The following is a 14,615-nucleotide window of genomic DNA, read 5'->3' on the forward strand; positions in this document are numbered from 1 at the left end:
AAAAAACATATTTACAACAATAAAATCAATTCAAAGCATAAAGTTTGGGTTTGAATTTTTTTACCAAATAAAAAAAAAAAGTGGGGGAAAGGAAAAGAAAGAGACATGAATGTAAGTTTTATCATCTTTCCAAAAAAACAGTTGTTCTGTTATCAAATTTACAAAGCTGGGCCAGGACTGAGTTAAACGTTACAGACTTTGACCTCTACTGACACGACCTTTGCCACCGAAGTACTTTCAGTGACAGCGTTTGGGGTGGGGGTACCACATTCTGTGTTATTCGAGAGAGTATTTACACCAAAAATGCTCAGTACAACATTGCCATTGCATACAAGAGGATCAGGACCTCTTATGAGTTGTGAAACCTGAACCCTCTCAACTGGGTCTCCTTTGAGGTGACCACAGGGCCACATTACTTACAAAAACAATCAACTCGGCAATCAACCTGAATACAGATCATTAGACTGGTAGAATTAAAATAAGGATGGGGGGGGGGAGATATAACAAAACCCTATCACTGAAACTCCATTTCAGGCTTCCTAGGACCAAAATGACCTATATTACAGAATAAAGTAACAGAGTGCTCAATCCATGAAGAAATTTTTGAAACAGTAAAATTAGAAGAAAAATTGCACAAGATGCATCCAAGAGAAGAGGGTTGGTCCCATCCAGTTTCACGGAGGCTTTTCATCTTCCTCAAACTGTGCCAACTTATACAACACATGTAAACCAATATCCAGGGAAATAATCCAGACAATTTGTAGTAAACTGACTCTGAAGACACTCGGATGTATGCATGGTACCTAGCAAACATGAACAAATTCGTGACACAAACAGAAATCACGGCTGAACAAGGCATGAGGGGGTGCTTGTGTCGTGTGTGTGCACTGCAGCTTGAGACAATGTGTGCTGGTTTGGTTTGGTTTGTTTCACTATCTGCCTCCATGTGCAAGAGACTTTGGTGCAAAAGTTGAGAATTTTGCTCCATTCTCACAACAACAAACAAGATGTGTAAATGCGTGACAGAGACTTCTTTGCACACATAATGTTGGGTCTCTCTGTCTACAGACCTGCCACTGCTACAGTGAACCATGTGTGTGTAACAATGTGTGTGTTCCTCCTCATCTGTGATATATATATTTTTTTTTTTTGTGCACATGATGTTATGTCCTACCATACCGTCACTGCAGGAAAATACTACATGTAGGTTATAAATGGGCCATTCAAATCTCAACTATCTCTCGCTCTGGAGTAAGTCTGTCTGAGAAATTCTATTCCCTCTTGCAAGAGAACTCTCGCTTTGGTCTGTCTTAGACATGCACATTGACAAAGAACTTATATCCGCCGAGGTGAGGACATACACAAACACAGAATACTACTTTTTTTTTCTGAACATTTGTCCTGAAATTCAGCCACCACATGTTCTGATGGCAAAAGATTCTTGGAAATGATGGCTGGTGCACTCACCGGTGGCTGTACTTTACATGTGTCACAAGGTTCTTACAAAGTACACTACAGCTCGTGTCCCATCAATGCAAACACGGACTCGAAGCAAAAGACAAAAACTGCGCAATTTGATACAGAAATCACTTCAGGGCAGAGGAGCCCAAAGCATGTGATGCCAATATTCGATGATCTCTAGTAAGCATTCGTTCTCTGACTAGCACATCAAAGAAAAAAACCCTTTTATGAGTCCGAATACCTCCACAAATGTGATACTCAGGGTGGAGAAGTTGAAAAACAGATCACGAGGTGCGAAAAGTATTGCTACATCTGCAGCATGAGGATCACCCTCACATGCCCTCTTAACATTCATTGTTTTATCATCGACGAGTTCAAATCGGACCGTGCACATTTTTCAGTTTTGAGTACTGAGCATATACATGTATAAAGCCACCTCGGCTGGACTGACTATCAAATGAGCTGAGGGAGAGCATACCAGGACTGATATATTCCGCTTTATTACTGTGCTTGGCTGAAGAAGAGTTGCAGTAATTGTAATCAAAGTAACGTAAAATGCACTGAATCTTTTCAGGCAATATCTACCTTTTTTGCCTCCCTTAATCATTACCATCCCTTCTTTATTCATTTGTCTACATTCCTATCAGAAGCTGCATGTTGTAGGCAAATACGGTACAGCTGAAACAATTGACATGCATTGTAAAAGACAAACGAAAAACATGAAAAAAAAAAGCATCTTTATCTTCATTCTCAACTTAACCTGGCCTCAAATCGAACAATTTTGCTAACTACTTCACATCATCGGCCACTCTGGAAATTTTGTCTCATATTCTCATTCAATTCTTTTGTAAACAAGACGTACATCTATCGTAATACTTTTCCACTGAGACACCATATTGTGTAGCTAAATATACAAAATGTCACTCAGAATATCATTATGTTTGTGTATCTAGAAACACTTTTCTGAGCACACATCATCCCACCAACAAAGGCAGCTCTTTGTCAGTGATTGAAATTTGTTGAATTACACTTTCTTTTTTCTTTCCTTTTTTTTCTTTCTTTTTCACACGAAATTATGAATGCAACAGAAGTGTGTGAATTTTATCTTATCTAGTTGGCAATGGTGTACAAGGGAGGAGGACAAGCAAGTGAACTAGGGGGGATAACACTGTCATGAAATTGCATCGAGAGAATAATTACAGGAGAAAGGACTGTTGTTTGCCTCTCACTTTACATACATAAACTTCATCTTTATAACAGAAAGTACGAGCTGTGATTTTTTTTTTCCGATGTTGTCCTGAATATGAGTTCCAAGTCTTTATTTTGGGCCTTCAGGCATCCACCACTTCAGGAGCACTCAGTTGATCACAGTTCTTCCTCAAAAGGCTTCGACATAAAACTCACACCTACGTACAGTACATCTGTTCAGAACCAGTTACCATGGAAACAGGAGTGTAAGGGATCCCTCAGTTTAACTCCACATTCATGAGGTGATGTACAAATGGTGATGTTGTACACAATAATTCAGTTGAGCAAATCACAGAGACAAATGTGGGAAGGCATCACTCCGGTAGACTGGGCAACCATGGGGCGAGGTGATGCCCTCCTGGGCGTGGCCATCACACCCCTAGACGAAGCCAAAGGCCTTGGTCTTGATAGCCAGGAGAAGCTTCTTCTTCAGGATGGCCTTGGAGCTGTAGAGCGGGATGTAGAGGCGGCTGATGCAGGTGTTGGCCGTGGGCAGGTGGTTGTCGTCCGGCGGCCGCACCGTGATGGTCGGCAGGGGCTGGAACCCCTCCTCACTGGCCGGCAGGCTCGGGCTGGACGTCCAGAAGTACACCTTGAGAATGGAGGAGGAACGATGTATGTCAAATAATGATAAGCGGGTGTCACAGAGAACAACGGAGGACAACAAAGTTACAAAGGAGGAAAAGGTGAGCTGTTCAAGGACTTGGTTTGAAACGGGACAGCATCGTCTCTAAGGTATTGCACTTGATCTCTCTGACCGTGTGCTCATCTGTAACCACATACTTTGCACACACTACAGCAAACACAAATTTCTCTCTTTATGACTCAGCAGGACTTCATGTAATCATTACATTTACTACTTATTACTACTTACTACTACTCCCACTTATTTACTAATTATCTTTACATATTTGCCAGAGAAAGAAAAATGGCAACTTTACGGGGAAAAAAATGAACGTTCATATGACACAAATGAGTGTTCATAGCATGTGTTGTATGTCCTTATATACTGCATGTGCAGAATTTCTATCACGGTTCAGTCATAACACTCAACAATTTTTCATCCTCGGCTCATTGAACAAAATATTTGTACATAGTAATCCTGTGAAAGCATTGATTATTTCTGACCGACAACTGTGACAACATCTTCTTCTTTAAAATTCATCACAGAGGTCAATAGTTTCTTTCTAATTCTTGTGTCAGGTCAATAGTTTCTACTAATTCTTGTGTCAGGTCAATAGTTTCTATTATATCCCTCATTTCTAGAATCCTCTCATGTGATTGGTTAAAAGGGGAGTCATGAAAACAACTGTGCCCTATTTTTGAGGTACTGTGACCGGGGCCCGGGCACAGTTAGTAAATAGGTTTTAGAGACAGTCGCGACCCCGTACACGAAGATCGCACATAATATATGTACGCACCAATGATACGACCGCCGCGCATTCAATCAGCGTGCTGTAAAAGAGACTAGCGGACTGGTTTGGAGACAATCGCAACCCCGTACCACGTAACGTACACTGTATACACATCACTGTACGCACAAATGATACGACCGCCGCGCTGTCGATCAGCATTGATTACGAGTGCTGTAAAAGAGACTAGAATCTATATTTTCGGTATCTATATTTCGGAATCTATATGTTCGGTATATAAAACAAATAATGACTGCTTGATATTCGGGGTACAGTTAAAATTATGTAGGCCCTCGGTGATGTGAAAACTGTAACCATGCCCTCAGCTTCGCTTCGGGCATAGTTACGGTTTTCACATCACCTTGGGCCCATAATTTTAACTGTGCCCCTCATAGCAGTCATTATTTGTATACTAATTCTTGTGTCAGGTCAATAGTTTCTTACTAATTCTTGTGTCAGGTCAATAGTTTCTACTAATTCTTATGTAATCACTTGATCTCATGGCACTATCTTCAGCTGAGTTATGAAGACAAAAAATTTGACAATTGGTGTTTTTTTAATTTGTTTTTTGAAGGGGGGCGCAAAGGGGAAATAGGGTTTAAGAATCACCATCTGAAAAAAAAAAAAAATGGGCAGCACGGTTTTTCTAACCAATGACCCTGCCCGTTTCGTCCTCTGAGGTTTTTACAATTGCAGTATCTAGACATTTGGTGTCCATGTGATGAATTGTCAACGAAGATGCGTGATGCGGTATCTAGGGGGACATGTGATGCGGTATCTGGGGAGACAAATGATGCTGTCTCTAGGCAGACAGGCATACTTACCAGATCCTGTTTCTGCTGGGTGCTCATCTTCTCCACAATGCTCCAGAACCATTGCTTGAAGGTCGCCAGCTTGTCGTTGCCTTCACTGCTGTGCCCATCACCTGCAAGCACACATACACAATTGTGCACACAAAAAGGCACGTTATCCATCATATTGCTTGCTCCTACATTGTATATCAGGTTCACTTTTCAGTCTTTCATACTACTTTTTTTTTTTGTTTCCAGTGGTATCAACAATTGACAGTTCTGACCAGTTAGTCAAGTTAAGATAAGATGTTACATGAGATAATTATTTCTCAAAGTCAAATGAGGCAGGTACTTGATACCAATGAATAACTAGCCTACTATCAAAAGAGATGCAAACACTTGGTCCCTTGGATGGGACATAGAGTGGAGGTCCCATGTGTTAGAGAGTCACAATTCATACAAAAGATCATGCCAAAGATCTAACTTCATTTCCCCCCCAAGAAGAATGAAAATGAGCAAATGATACCAACCCCTTGTGGCTCACCCCCTACCAGGTAACTGGTAATGGTCCGTAAACAGTGTCAATCTAGGACGTCCTGCCATAAAACTCACTGATTAGTCGGTGAATCTCTACATGATTATGTTTCAATTGTGACATCAAAATAAACAACTTGCATCAATGCTACACAAGTACCATAGAGAAGTACTGGTGGAGAGAATGCACAGAGAACTGCAAAAAAAAAAAAACCCAAATTTTTTTTTTCTGTGAACTAGTCGAAAGAACTGAAGAAATGAAGATTGCTTGGATACTACGAGCTTGAGAGGAGCGAAATTCTGATGATGACAAAGACAAAACCTGCTCACCCAGTTTGCCCGTCTCGTCGTTGAAGGTGGTGTAGCCGATCAGCATCTGGACGTTGACCTGACCGCACCCATTGACCAAGAGGCGGAAATCCTCGGCCGTCAGACCGTCCAGGGCGTTACGGGGCAGGACATCAAACAGACCTTGCCTCATGGACTGAAAACAAACACACATACAGCAGACCAAGCATGAAACTACAGATGCAAGACACTGTACATTCTTGATGGGCAGAGATATTTCAGTTCCATTTGAATATGCTGCTGCAGTTTTCCATCTACTTTTTGTCAAATTACTATTTTTCTATATTCTTGTAGGGTTCATCATCCATTTTTCTCCTACTTATCATAATTTAGCCTTCATGTGGCCATGCAGATGCCAAAAACTTGGCAAGCTGTTTTTCATCAGCACTCTCTTTGGCTGTCAGTTGAATCTCCAAACATTAGCATCTAACAAAACTTTGACTAACTCTATATGTGACCGTGCACCTCAAAACGAACATAAAGTCGCACACACTGATTTTGCGTGAGGACTGGAAATAAGTAAAATGGGTCAACCTAGCCGAACTTGACTTTTTCATATTTTCTGAAAAAGCGGGTCTTCTTTTACATTATGCCAAAATTTGGTATCATAAAAAGGGCAGGAAAGTGTGTTTTTTTAGCAGTTTATCTCGAACATTTTTGGTAGAATAGTGTGATTAGGTGTGTCCTTAGAATCCCTTTTTCATTTCTGAAAAACCTTGTCCACACTCTTCAATTTCAACTCTAATAACTTTTGAAAGGGTAATGCTACTGCTTTGAAAGTTGGCATTAATTATGGACAGAATGTGTTAATGAGGCACGCTTAATTTCACTTTAATCTGATAATCCCTTCATTGTTGTTACCCTGGTGGTTTACTTCCTGTTTTTTTGTCCCATTCATCGCACAGCCAGCACGGTTTGGTAAAGATTAAAGCGCTTAAATAGACACTGTACTTCAGAGCCTCTTTTCTCAGTTCACACTTTTCCTGAGTTTGTGCTTTTTTCCAATATTTAGATAGGTTAGGAGAGTCCATTTGATTATAGTTATACATCATTTTAAAGCTTAAAGTCTGCTCTTTCAGAATATGGACATAGCTAAAAATTCATGTCTGGCGACTTTTTGTTTGTTTTGAGGTGCAGGGTCACATATGTTGCAACATCAACTTTCAAACTATAAAAGGCCACTGCGATACAACACAGAGGAGGAATATTAAGAAATGACTCCTCATGAACAGCTTCTTTCAGGAAATTTTTTCTCACTGGTAAAGTAAGCATACCAGCAAAGTCCACGACATACAACAGACAAAACTTAATGACTACAAGGTGACTGTCACTACTTCATGCAAGCTTCAAAGTTATACAAATGAGGGCTTCTTCTTAAAAGTTACTACAACCTATGAATGTGTACAGGGTATGTGATAGCTAAAGTTGATGTATCAGTTGGAACACTGTGATAGAGTGTGTGATGCTCTTGACTCTATTTCATACGACATCTTAAATTTGGAGACCTACCTGGTTACTAAATCCTTGGACAAGACATTTTAAACATTCTAGATCCAGGCATATTGAATGGTTTTTCACAATGTTGAGGTAATGATAAAACAGTGCATATACCGTGGAGGCCACATTGGGTAAATCAGACCACATCATCATATTCATCATCATCATCATCATCACCAACATCATTATCATAAACACCATTATCATTGTCAACATCATCGTCGTCATTGTCAGCATCATCATCATAAACACCATTATCATCGTCTTCATTGTCATCATCGTCATCATCGTCATCATTGTCATCATCGTCATCAACGCTGTCTTCATGAACATGATCACCATCACCATTTTTAACTAACCGAAAGGCATTTCTGGGCTGCCACCACCATCTTGTATTCGGCGTAGCGGTGCACGTAGTCAAAGGCGTTGTCGGCGGTGACACGGATGTGGGAGCCACCCGGCACCAAGTCTACCACTTGACCCCCTTCCTCCTTGGACAGCTGGATGGAGAGGGTGAGCTCCATGGCCTCAATGGCCGATGCCCGACCACGCTCTGCATCCAAGAGCAGCTGGCGCAGGCTCTCGTAGAGGGTGGGGTCAAAGAAAGCCAGGTCATGCCAGCCAATCTGTATGATGGAAAAAAGGATTTCATCATCATTGTCACTGTAATCATCACTAACTCTACTTGTACTCCTGTTATCACCATTACTAATACTACTAAATACTACTACCAATACTACTACTACTACTACTACTGCCAGTACTCCTACTAACAACATTAGCACGTCTACCAGTATTACTGCTACTACGTAACTATGATTGCTACAACTGCTACTACTACCACTACTACTACTACTACTACCACCACTAGCACTAGCACTAACACATAACCACAGACAAAACCACAGAATGTGTCCTCCACATGGTGAAAGGAAACTAATCCTTATCATTAAGTGAGCCACAGATTTTCATATATTCATCACATATTCATCAACATTTTCAATCACAATATGACTGAAATTTGTAGAATTCCCCAAAAGCTCTAAGGCAAATATCAATAGCTATTAAACTTCAAGGCAAAAACTTGCACAAAGACCTAAACAGAGTCAACACAAAACAGTCTTTGACAAGAGAGGGATTGCTCTGAAAAGTTCTCCAGCCTACCTTTCTTCCGAGCATGAACTTGATGACGTGGCGATTCAGGGTCAAAGGGCAGAGTTCATTCTGAAGCAGACAGAAGCCCAGAATTCTGTGCAGGAAAAGAAAAACATGAAAATGATGTTACACAATGACTGCACTTTGCAAACACAAAATCACACTGATCAAACAAAAATTAGGTGATTATTCTATGACATTAATTTTACCACTGTAAAAGTGGACATTTTTGCAGGGTTTAAATTTTAACGCATTTGACGCAACTAGAAACTAGCGCAAAAATACAAGAAAGAGAATATTTTTGCTTGCTATATGTTCCAGTAGTTCATATCTTAATTCCGCGGTATTAAAAGACATGCGAAACTCATCTGACACGGCCAAGTGCAAAAATAAGCACTTTTACAGTAAATCAACTGGTTTCATCAATGACTCTCATTATTCATACTCTCAGTTTCTCTTTTTAGCATCACACAAGAGGGAAAAAATGAGATATGGTGTAAGTTATAAAAAAAACGGTGCTTTTGATTAGTTTTCATCCAAAGTCGATAGTGGTGACTGGGCTCAGCTATACATTTCCAGTAGTTCATGTCTTCCTCAGCTATACAGAGTTGACAGATGTCTTCAGACAAACTTTTACTTTTTCTTGCATGTTGCCATCCTTAACCCTTTCTATGCCAGGCACTGTGTGTACAATGCTATGGGGTTTTCTGTGTCAATCAGCACTCACAGTACACAAAAGGTTAAAAGCCTAGAGCCTCTCACTAACCTGCCGACGTTCCTGAAGACATTCAGTCTCTCCGTGGAGTTCTTGCCCTGGCGCGGCGAGTAGAAGCCCCTCTTCCCTGGCTGGAAGAAGAGGGGTTCGTTGTCGCGGTCCGCATCGTCGCAGTCCTCTGTCTCCATGGGAACGCCGGAGGAAGCCCCGGCTGTTTCTATGGGGCCCTTGCTCTTGTCCCGCTCAACGAGGCCAAAGATATCGAGGTCCAGGCGGCTGCTGTCTGCTGGGTCATCCCGGCTAGGGAGGGGGAAGATAAAAAAAAGAAAGGAGAGGGGGTTGGAGTCAAAGACAGTTAAAAAGAGACAGGGTGAATCTTAGTCCTTGACAGTTATCAAACCTTGATATTACTGGATACAAATGACTCTGATTCTCATACCCAAGCAATTGTACAGTCATACATCTTGAAACTCCCTTCTATAGTGCCATGAAAATATAAGTATCATCATACGAAAATAAAAAGTGCTTAAACCCCCCTCCCCCCCCCCAAAAAAAAGGTTTTAACATTCACTTTGTACTATACTTCATACACATGACAAAAATACTGTACATCTATGCCTTAAAAAATGCTGAATTTCACCCTGCAGTCTTATATCCTCTATAAAGCCAATATTTCTGCTTGGCTCTTTATACCTCCTTCAGTATAGCAGGGATGCTAACCTTGTAAATACATTTAGCATTGCAACATTGTGACAGCATTGAAGGGGTATCTTTGGTAAGAAAACACTATTTTCACCTTCCCTGTCATATACATGCACAGCAATACCATTTGGGAAAACCAGTATTTCTATGAAATCTGCAGTATTTTATTTCATTATTCTTCTTCTTCTTTTTAGATTAATTAATCTTTTTTTTTTTTTTTTTTTTTTTTTTTTTGGGGGGGGGGGGGAGTACAGAATACATGTACTGTTAAAATCAACAGTTAGTATCTCTGCTAGAGTGATTGAGAGCTAGAGGGAAGGTGGTTCTTACCTCCCTCTTGAGACGATGATGTCCATGGCCTCCTCCACCCTCTCCCGGAGTGACTCCTCGCTGGCCAGTAGGAGCAGGAGACGGGCTGGGGGAAGCTCCAGGAGCATTCCTGTGATGGTGCTGGCTAGGGACTGTTGGGGGGATGGCAGGGGGGAAAAATGGAGGGAGTTGGTAGAGATGTATAACAGGCAAACTGAATAACATGGGGCATCATTATCCTTAAAGTGCAAGTTCACTTTGATATACATGTGGATTGAGTAAATGCAGCAATATTAGTTGAACACATCAGGGAATGTTTGAGGAAAATGGTCAATGGACAGTTCCTTCAAAAATTATGAATTTCTGAAGTGTCAGCACCGCAATCGTAGGATGAGAAGACTACTACAGTTTGTGATGTCACATGTGTAGAACAATAGACAGAAAATATAAAGAAAATTAAACATATTTTCACTTTTCTTGCATAATAAAAGAGCAACTGACTTGTTTCTTTCAGAAGGCCAAGGGAATAATATTACCCTTAACATTTGATTAGTAACAAGTCAAGGGAATGTGCACTTCAAAAAAAGAGAGGAAATTTTGTCGAATTCTCTTCATATTTTCTTCATATCATTCTACACCTGTAACATCCCAAGCTGTAGTAGTCTACTCATCCCGCAATGACTGCACAGAAATTAAAAAATCAATAACTTTTGAACGGATTGTCCAATTTTCCTTCAGCTTTCACTGATGTGTTGTACTGATATTGCTGCTTTCACTCAACCAACATGTACATTGTACATAAAGGTGAACGTGTCCTTTAAAGCACATCAAAACCTTTTGTGATGTGAAAATTTTCTAGCCCACTGAGATGCATGTTGCACACAAGTATCTCCCTGAAAGCTCTTAAAAATCTCACTGGCCTAAATTCAGAAAGGCAGTATCAAGTCTAGATTACATTTCGTCCATGGACTAAAAAAAGTGCAGGTGTATCTTTCACATGCGTGTATCATTCATTATCGGATGTCTGCTGCCATACAAGATCTATCTCACACCTTAATACAGATGAAATTTCCACAATCTATGAGCTATATCAAAACTATCTTAGTTTGTGAATTCGGGACTATGAGTTAATACTAAATTCTCTCTCTGCACTACAAATGAAATATCACAATACAGCTCAAAGGCAGGCTTTACCGGTTGCAAGGCATACACCCTGGGGAACAGCCTCTCCCCGAGCGCCTGCTTGGACGGGGGCAGGGGCTCGAAGTCCGCGTTCCGGTCGTCTGCATTGGCGCTATCGCGCGGGTAGAAGGGGCGGGCATCGTAGGAGAGGGTGTTGCGGTCTCGGTCCAGGCTCTGCGCCATGCGGCCGCTGCCGGTGCGCAGCTCGTTGCGCCGCTGCTGACGCTCCCGCTCCCGCTCTCGGCTCCGCAGCCGCTGGATCAGGCCTGGGAAGGAAACATGGCTCAAGTCTTGTAGGAAGGAAAAGCATAACACTGCTGATAATTGTCGACATATACAACAAGTCACATGATGTGAATTGAGTGAGCATGAGAAAAGAACAAGGCACTTGTCTTGCAAACAGCAAAAACATCACACTGGTAAGAATTGACAATATATAAGTTATGTAATGACAGCCATTTTTTTTTTTTTTTGCCCTCTGAATTTCCACAAACTTTTATCTGCATATAGCAGATAATGCTGAAACATAGAATTCTTGGTGATGCACAGCTCTTCACTAGAGGGCGTGGAGAGTCAATTGGGGGATTCAGTAGCTTCCTATCAAAGAAATGAGATTGAAATCATTTGCTGAATTTCTTTTCATATGGTCCCATTAGTTTCAAATTCCCTGTAATTTCCGGGTAGCTCTTTCACAGCAATGAGATACTTGCATGTTCTGGTAAGATGTCAATTTGGGGTCTAGAAATGACACTCATACACTCGACTTTGAGACATGTTAACCTAATCATGTGTGGTCAAATTCAGTCCCTCTTTCTGCTTTTGTATGCATATTTTCTTCTTCTTTTGGGAGTGGGAGGGGAAGAGGGGAGAGGGGAGGGGTAGAAAGTTTTTGAATGTCCCGCCCCCTTACTCACCATACTGAGGGCCCTTGTTAGATCCCTGGCAGTCCTCTAGGTTGGGCAGACGTTCCGGTGCCATGAGGGCCTCGGCGATGGCCGTGTAAAAGCTGCGTGCCACCCCACTTCCTTCGCCTGGCTCGTCCTTGAAGGTGACCTTTACCCGGTGGACTGGCATGGGCAGGCGCTCCAGGTTGGCGCTGCACCGCCGGTGGAAGTGGGTGTTCAGCTGCCGCATCGTCTGCTGGATCAGCAGGTCGCGAGAGCGCTCAACCTGTCCATAAAAATAGACACAATGTGAAGAGTTACCTCACTTCCAAGGCTCACGGTGGAAATACTTGTATATTTCTCTTACTATCCGAAAACGTGACACTTTTTCAGTATTTCTTTGCATATGATAAAACAATGATAAACAAAGAGTATAAATAGTCTCCTAGACAGCCACCCTCTGTAGATAACAAGATTATTTTGCCTGGCAGCAGTGCCCTCTGGCAAGGCACTTCATCCTTGTTGCCCAATCTTTTGGAGGAGACTCAAAGCCATTGGTCCATTGTGAAGGAGAGCTAAACCCTATGCACATACAGTAAAAGAACCCACTTCACTTCTCTCATAAACAGCAGGACGAAATCCTGTGGAAGTGGTCAAACACACACACACACAAAAGGATAAAGGGCTAAAATCTGCAATAATCTTCAGGATTGGAGAGGCAGCTTCCTTAATATGAAGAAGAAGAAGAAGGAGGAGGAGGAGGAGGAGGAGGAGTAGGAGGAGAAGGAAGAGGAGGAGAAAATTTGTCATGGCATCGCCGTGCACCTACCTCGAGGGTGAGGTCCTTGGAGGTGTGGTTGTTCCTCAGCTTCTCCATCTCGCGCCGGAAACGTGACTCCTTCACCTCGAATCCCCCCAGCTCGCTGAGCACAGAGCCCTGCTCGGCGCCGACGTCCTCCAGGAAGACGTGGCCAAAGAGCTCGAGGCACAGACGCCACCGGCCCAGCAGCATGTCTGCCGACAGCAGTGGTGAGAGCGGTCTGGTCGGGTGGAAACAAAGCATTGTTTTGTGAGGTTGGTTCAAACCCTTCTCTATGACCGACTGATGATTCAACACTACTGCAGATGAAACCATCAAAACCAGAAGGGTGATCAAAATAACTTTTGTAAGTTTTTTTTTTTTTCATGGGGATACAGCTAATACTCAAACAAGCACTGCAACTTATGCTTTGTACTCATCATGTTATCACTTTCTATTTACTTTTGAGAGGTAACAAGATGTCATATATAAGACAGCATATATCTGACAGTTTTGGAATCGAGGAAGGTCAATTTATCACCATCTCGTGTTTCCCAAACCCTTGTTGTAACTCATTATTCCTCACTTATACATCGTATGAATTCAAAGCAACTGCAGTACAGACAATTCAGTGCATACGCACACAAGCGATATCTATAAACTAAACAGATTGTCACAGTCTGACAACTTACCGTAGGAGTCGGATGATCTGGTCAAAGGAGTTGACTGGCTGGATGTCTGAACGGTTGACCGTAACGGTTGTAGGACCACCCCTGCTGGGGGTTTTCCTCCGTCCCCCGTCCTCTGGGTCGGCATAGTCCTGCTGATCCAGGTCTCTAGTAGCAGATGTGGGCCGACTGCGCTCTCCCGTCTCATGGTTGGACAGTTCCAGGGGCAATGGATCGACAGAGGCAGCCGCAGCTGCTGCTGCTGCCACCGCCGCTGCATTACTGGCAGACTCTGACAGATTCATCGGACTCGCCTGGACCGCCTCTTCCTGGCCTACGTGGAAGAGGGCGCCGAGATTGACTTCCCTCGAAGCAGCCGCCGTGAGGTCCTCGGCTGCACCCCGCTGCGGGTCAGGGGGTAGGGGGATTTCCGAGACTGACACACGACTGGGGCCCGGCATGCTGGCCGCCGCATCCCGGCTCCCTCCAGCGGGATGCCCTTGGGCAGATTCTGCACCCGCCGCAGTGCTCTTGTCCACAGACCCAGTGGTGCGTATTACACTGACTAGTGTTGCCGAGGTGGCGTTGCTGCCACCAGCAATGGGTATCGTCGGCGAGAGCGATAGTCCAGCACTGCCCCCCATCCCACCAGCAGGGTGGCCCTGATCGCCCCCGCTGCTGTCACTTCCACCCGGGCGTGGCTGCGCTACTCCGGCACCGGAGTCCAGAGAGAGGGGCCCTGGGAGGGACCCAGAGGGAGTCCTAGGGGGATCCTGTGTCCGCCTCCTTGCATCCGAGGCTGTACCAGGCACTGGCCTCGGAACAGGACCCTGCTCTGACAATCCTGAAGAACCACTGCTCATGTAGGAGGATATCGAGGACATAGGTCCAGAAGGTTTGGAGGGGTCAC

At 43.1% G+C, this 14,615-nt stretch overlaps 1 protein-coding gene across 1 annotated transcript; it reads right to left on the reverse strand.

Moving 5' to 3' along the window:
* Positions 1–518: 518 nt before the first annotated feature.
* On the reverse strand, positions 519–14,166 carry LOC139710182 (E3 ubiquitin-protein ligase UBR5-like). Its single transcript, XM_071622114.1, has 11 exons — positions 13,730–14,166; positions 13,068–13,278; positions 12,269–12,524; positions 11,367–11,620; positions 10,194–10,324; positions 9,213–9,461; positions 8,456–8,540; positions 7,651–7,917; positions 5,777–5,930; positions 4,946–5,046; positions 519–3,301 (listed from the first exon to the last, which is right to left on the reverse strand). Exons 1-11 carry the CDS (start codon positions 14,164–14,166, stop codon positions 3,089–3,091), a joined length of 2,358 nt encoding a protein of 785 aa, XP_071478215.1. The 3' UTR covers positions 519–3,088.
* Between the last annotated feature and the right edge of the window lie 449 nt (positions 14,167–14,615).

The sequence above is a fragment of the Diadema antillarum genome, unplaced genomic scaffold (genome assembly GCF_040938485.1).
Source record: "Diadema antillarum isolate AM-2024a unplaced genomic scaffold, OU_Dant_1.0 seq00001506_RagTag, whole genome shotgun sequence".
Taxonomy (NCBI): domain Eukaryota; kingdom Metazoa; phylum Echinodermata; class Echinoidea; order Diadematoida; family Diadematidae; genus Diadema; species Diadema antillarum.

What these genes read in the sequence shown, in the direction of transcription:
- LOC139710182 (XM_071622114.1), bottom strand. Translation starts at nt 14,166, where the DNA reads ATGCCGGGCCCCAGTCGTGTGTCAGTCTCGGAAATCCCCCTACCCCCT. An exon ending in ATCATCGTCTCAAGAGGGAG is followed by an intron (nt 9,462 to 10,193) that starts GTAAGAACCACC and finishes CCCCCTCCCTAG; the next exon opens with CCGGGATGACCCAGCAGACA. An exon ending in CCCAGCAGAAACAGGATCTG is followed by an intron (nt 3,302 to 4,945) that starts GTAAGTATGCCT and finishes TCCATTCTCAAG; the next exon opens with GTGTACTTCTGGACGTCCAG.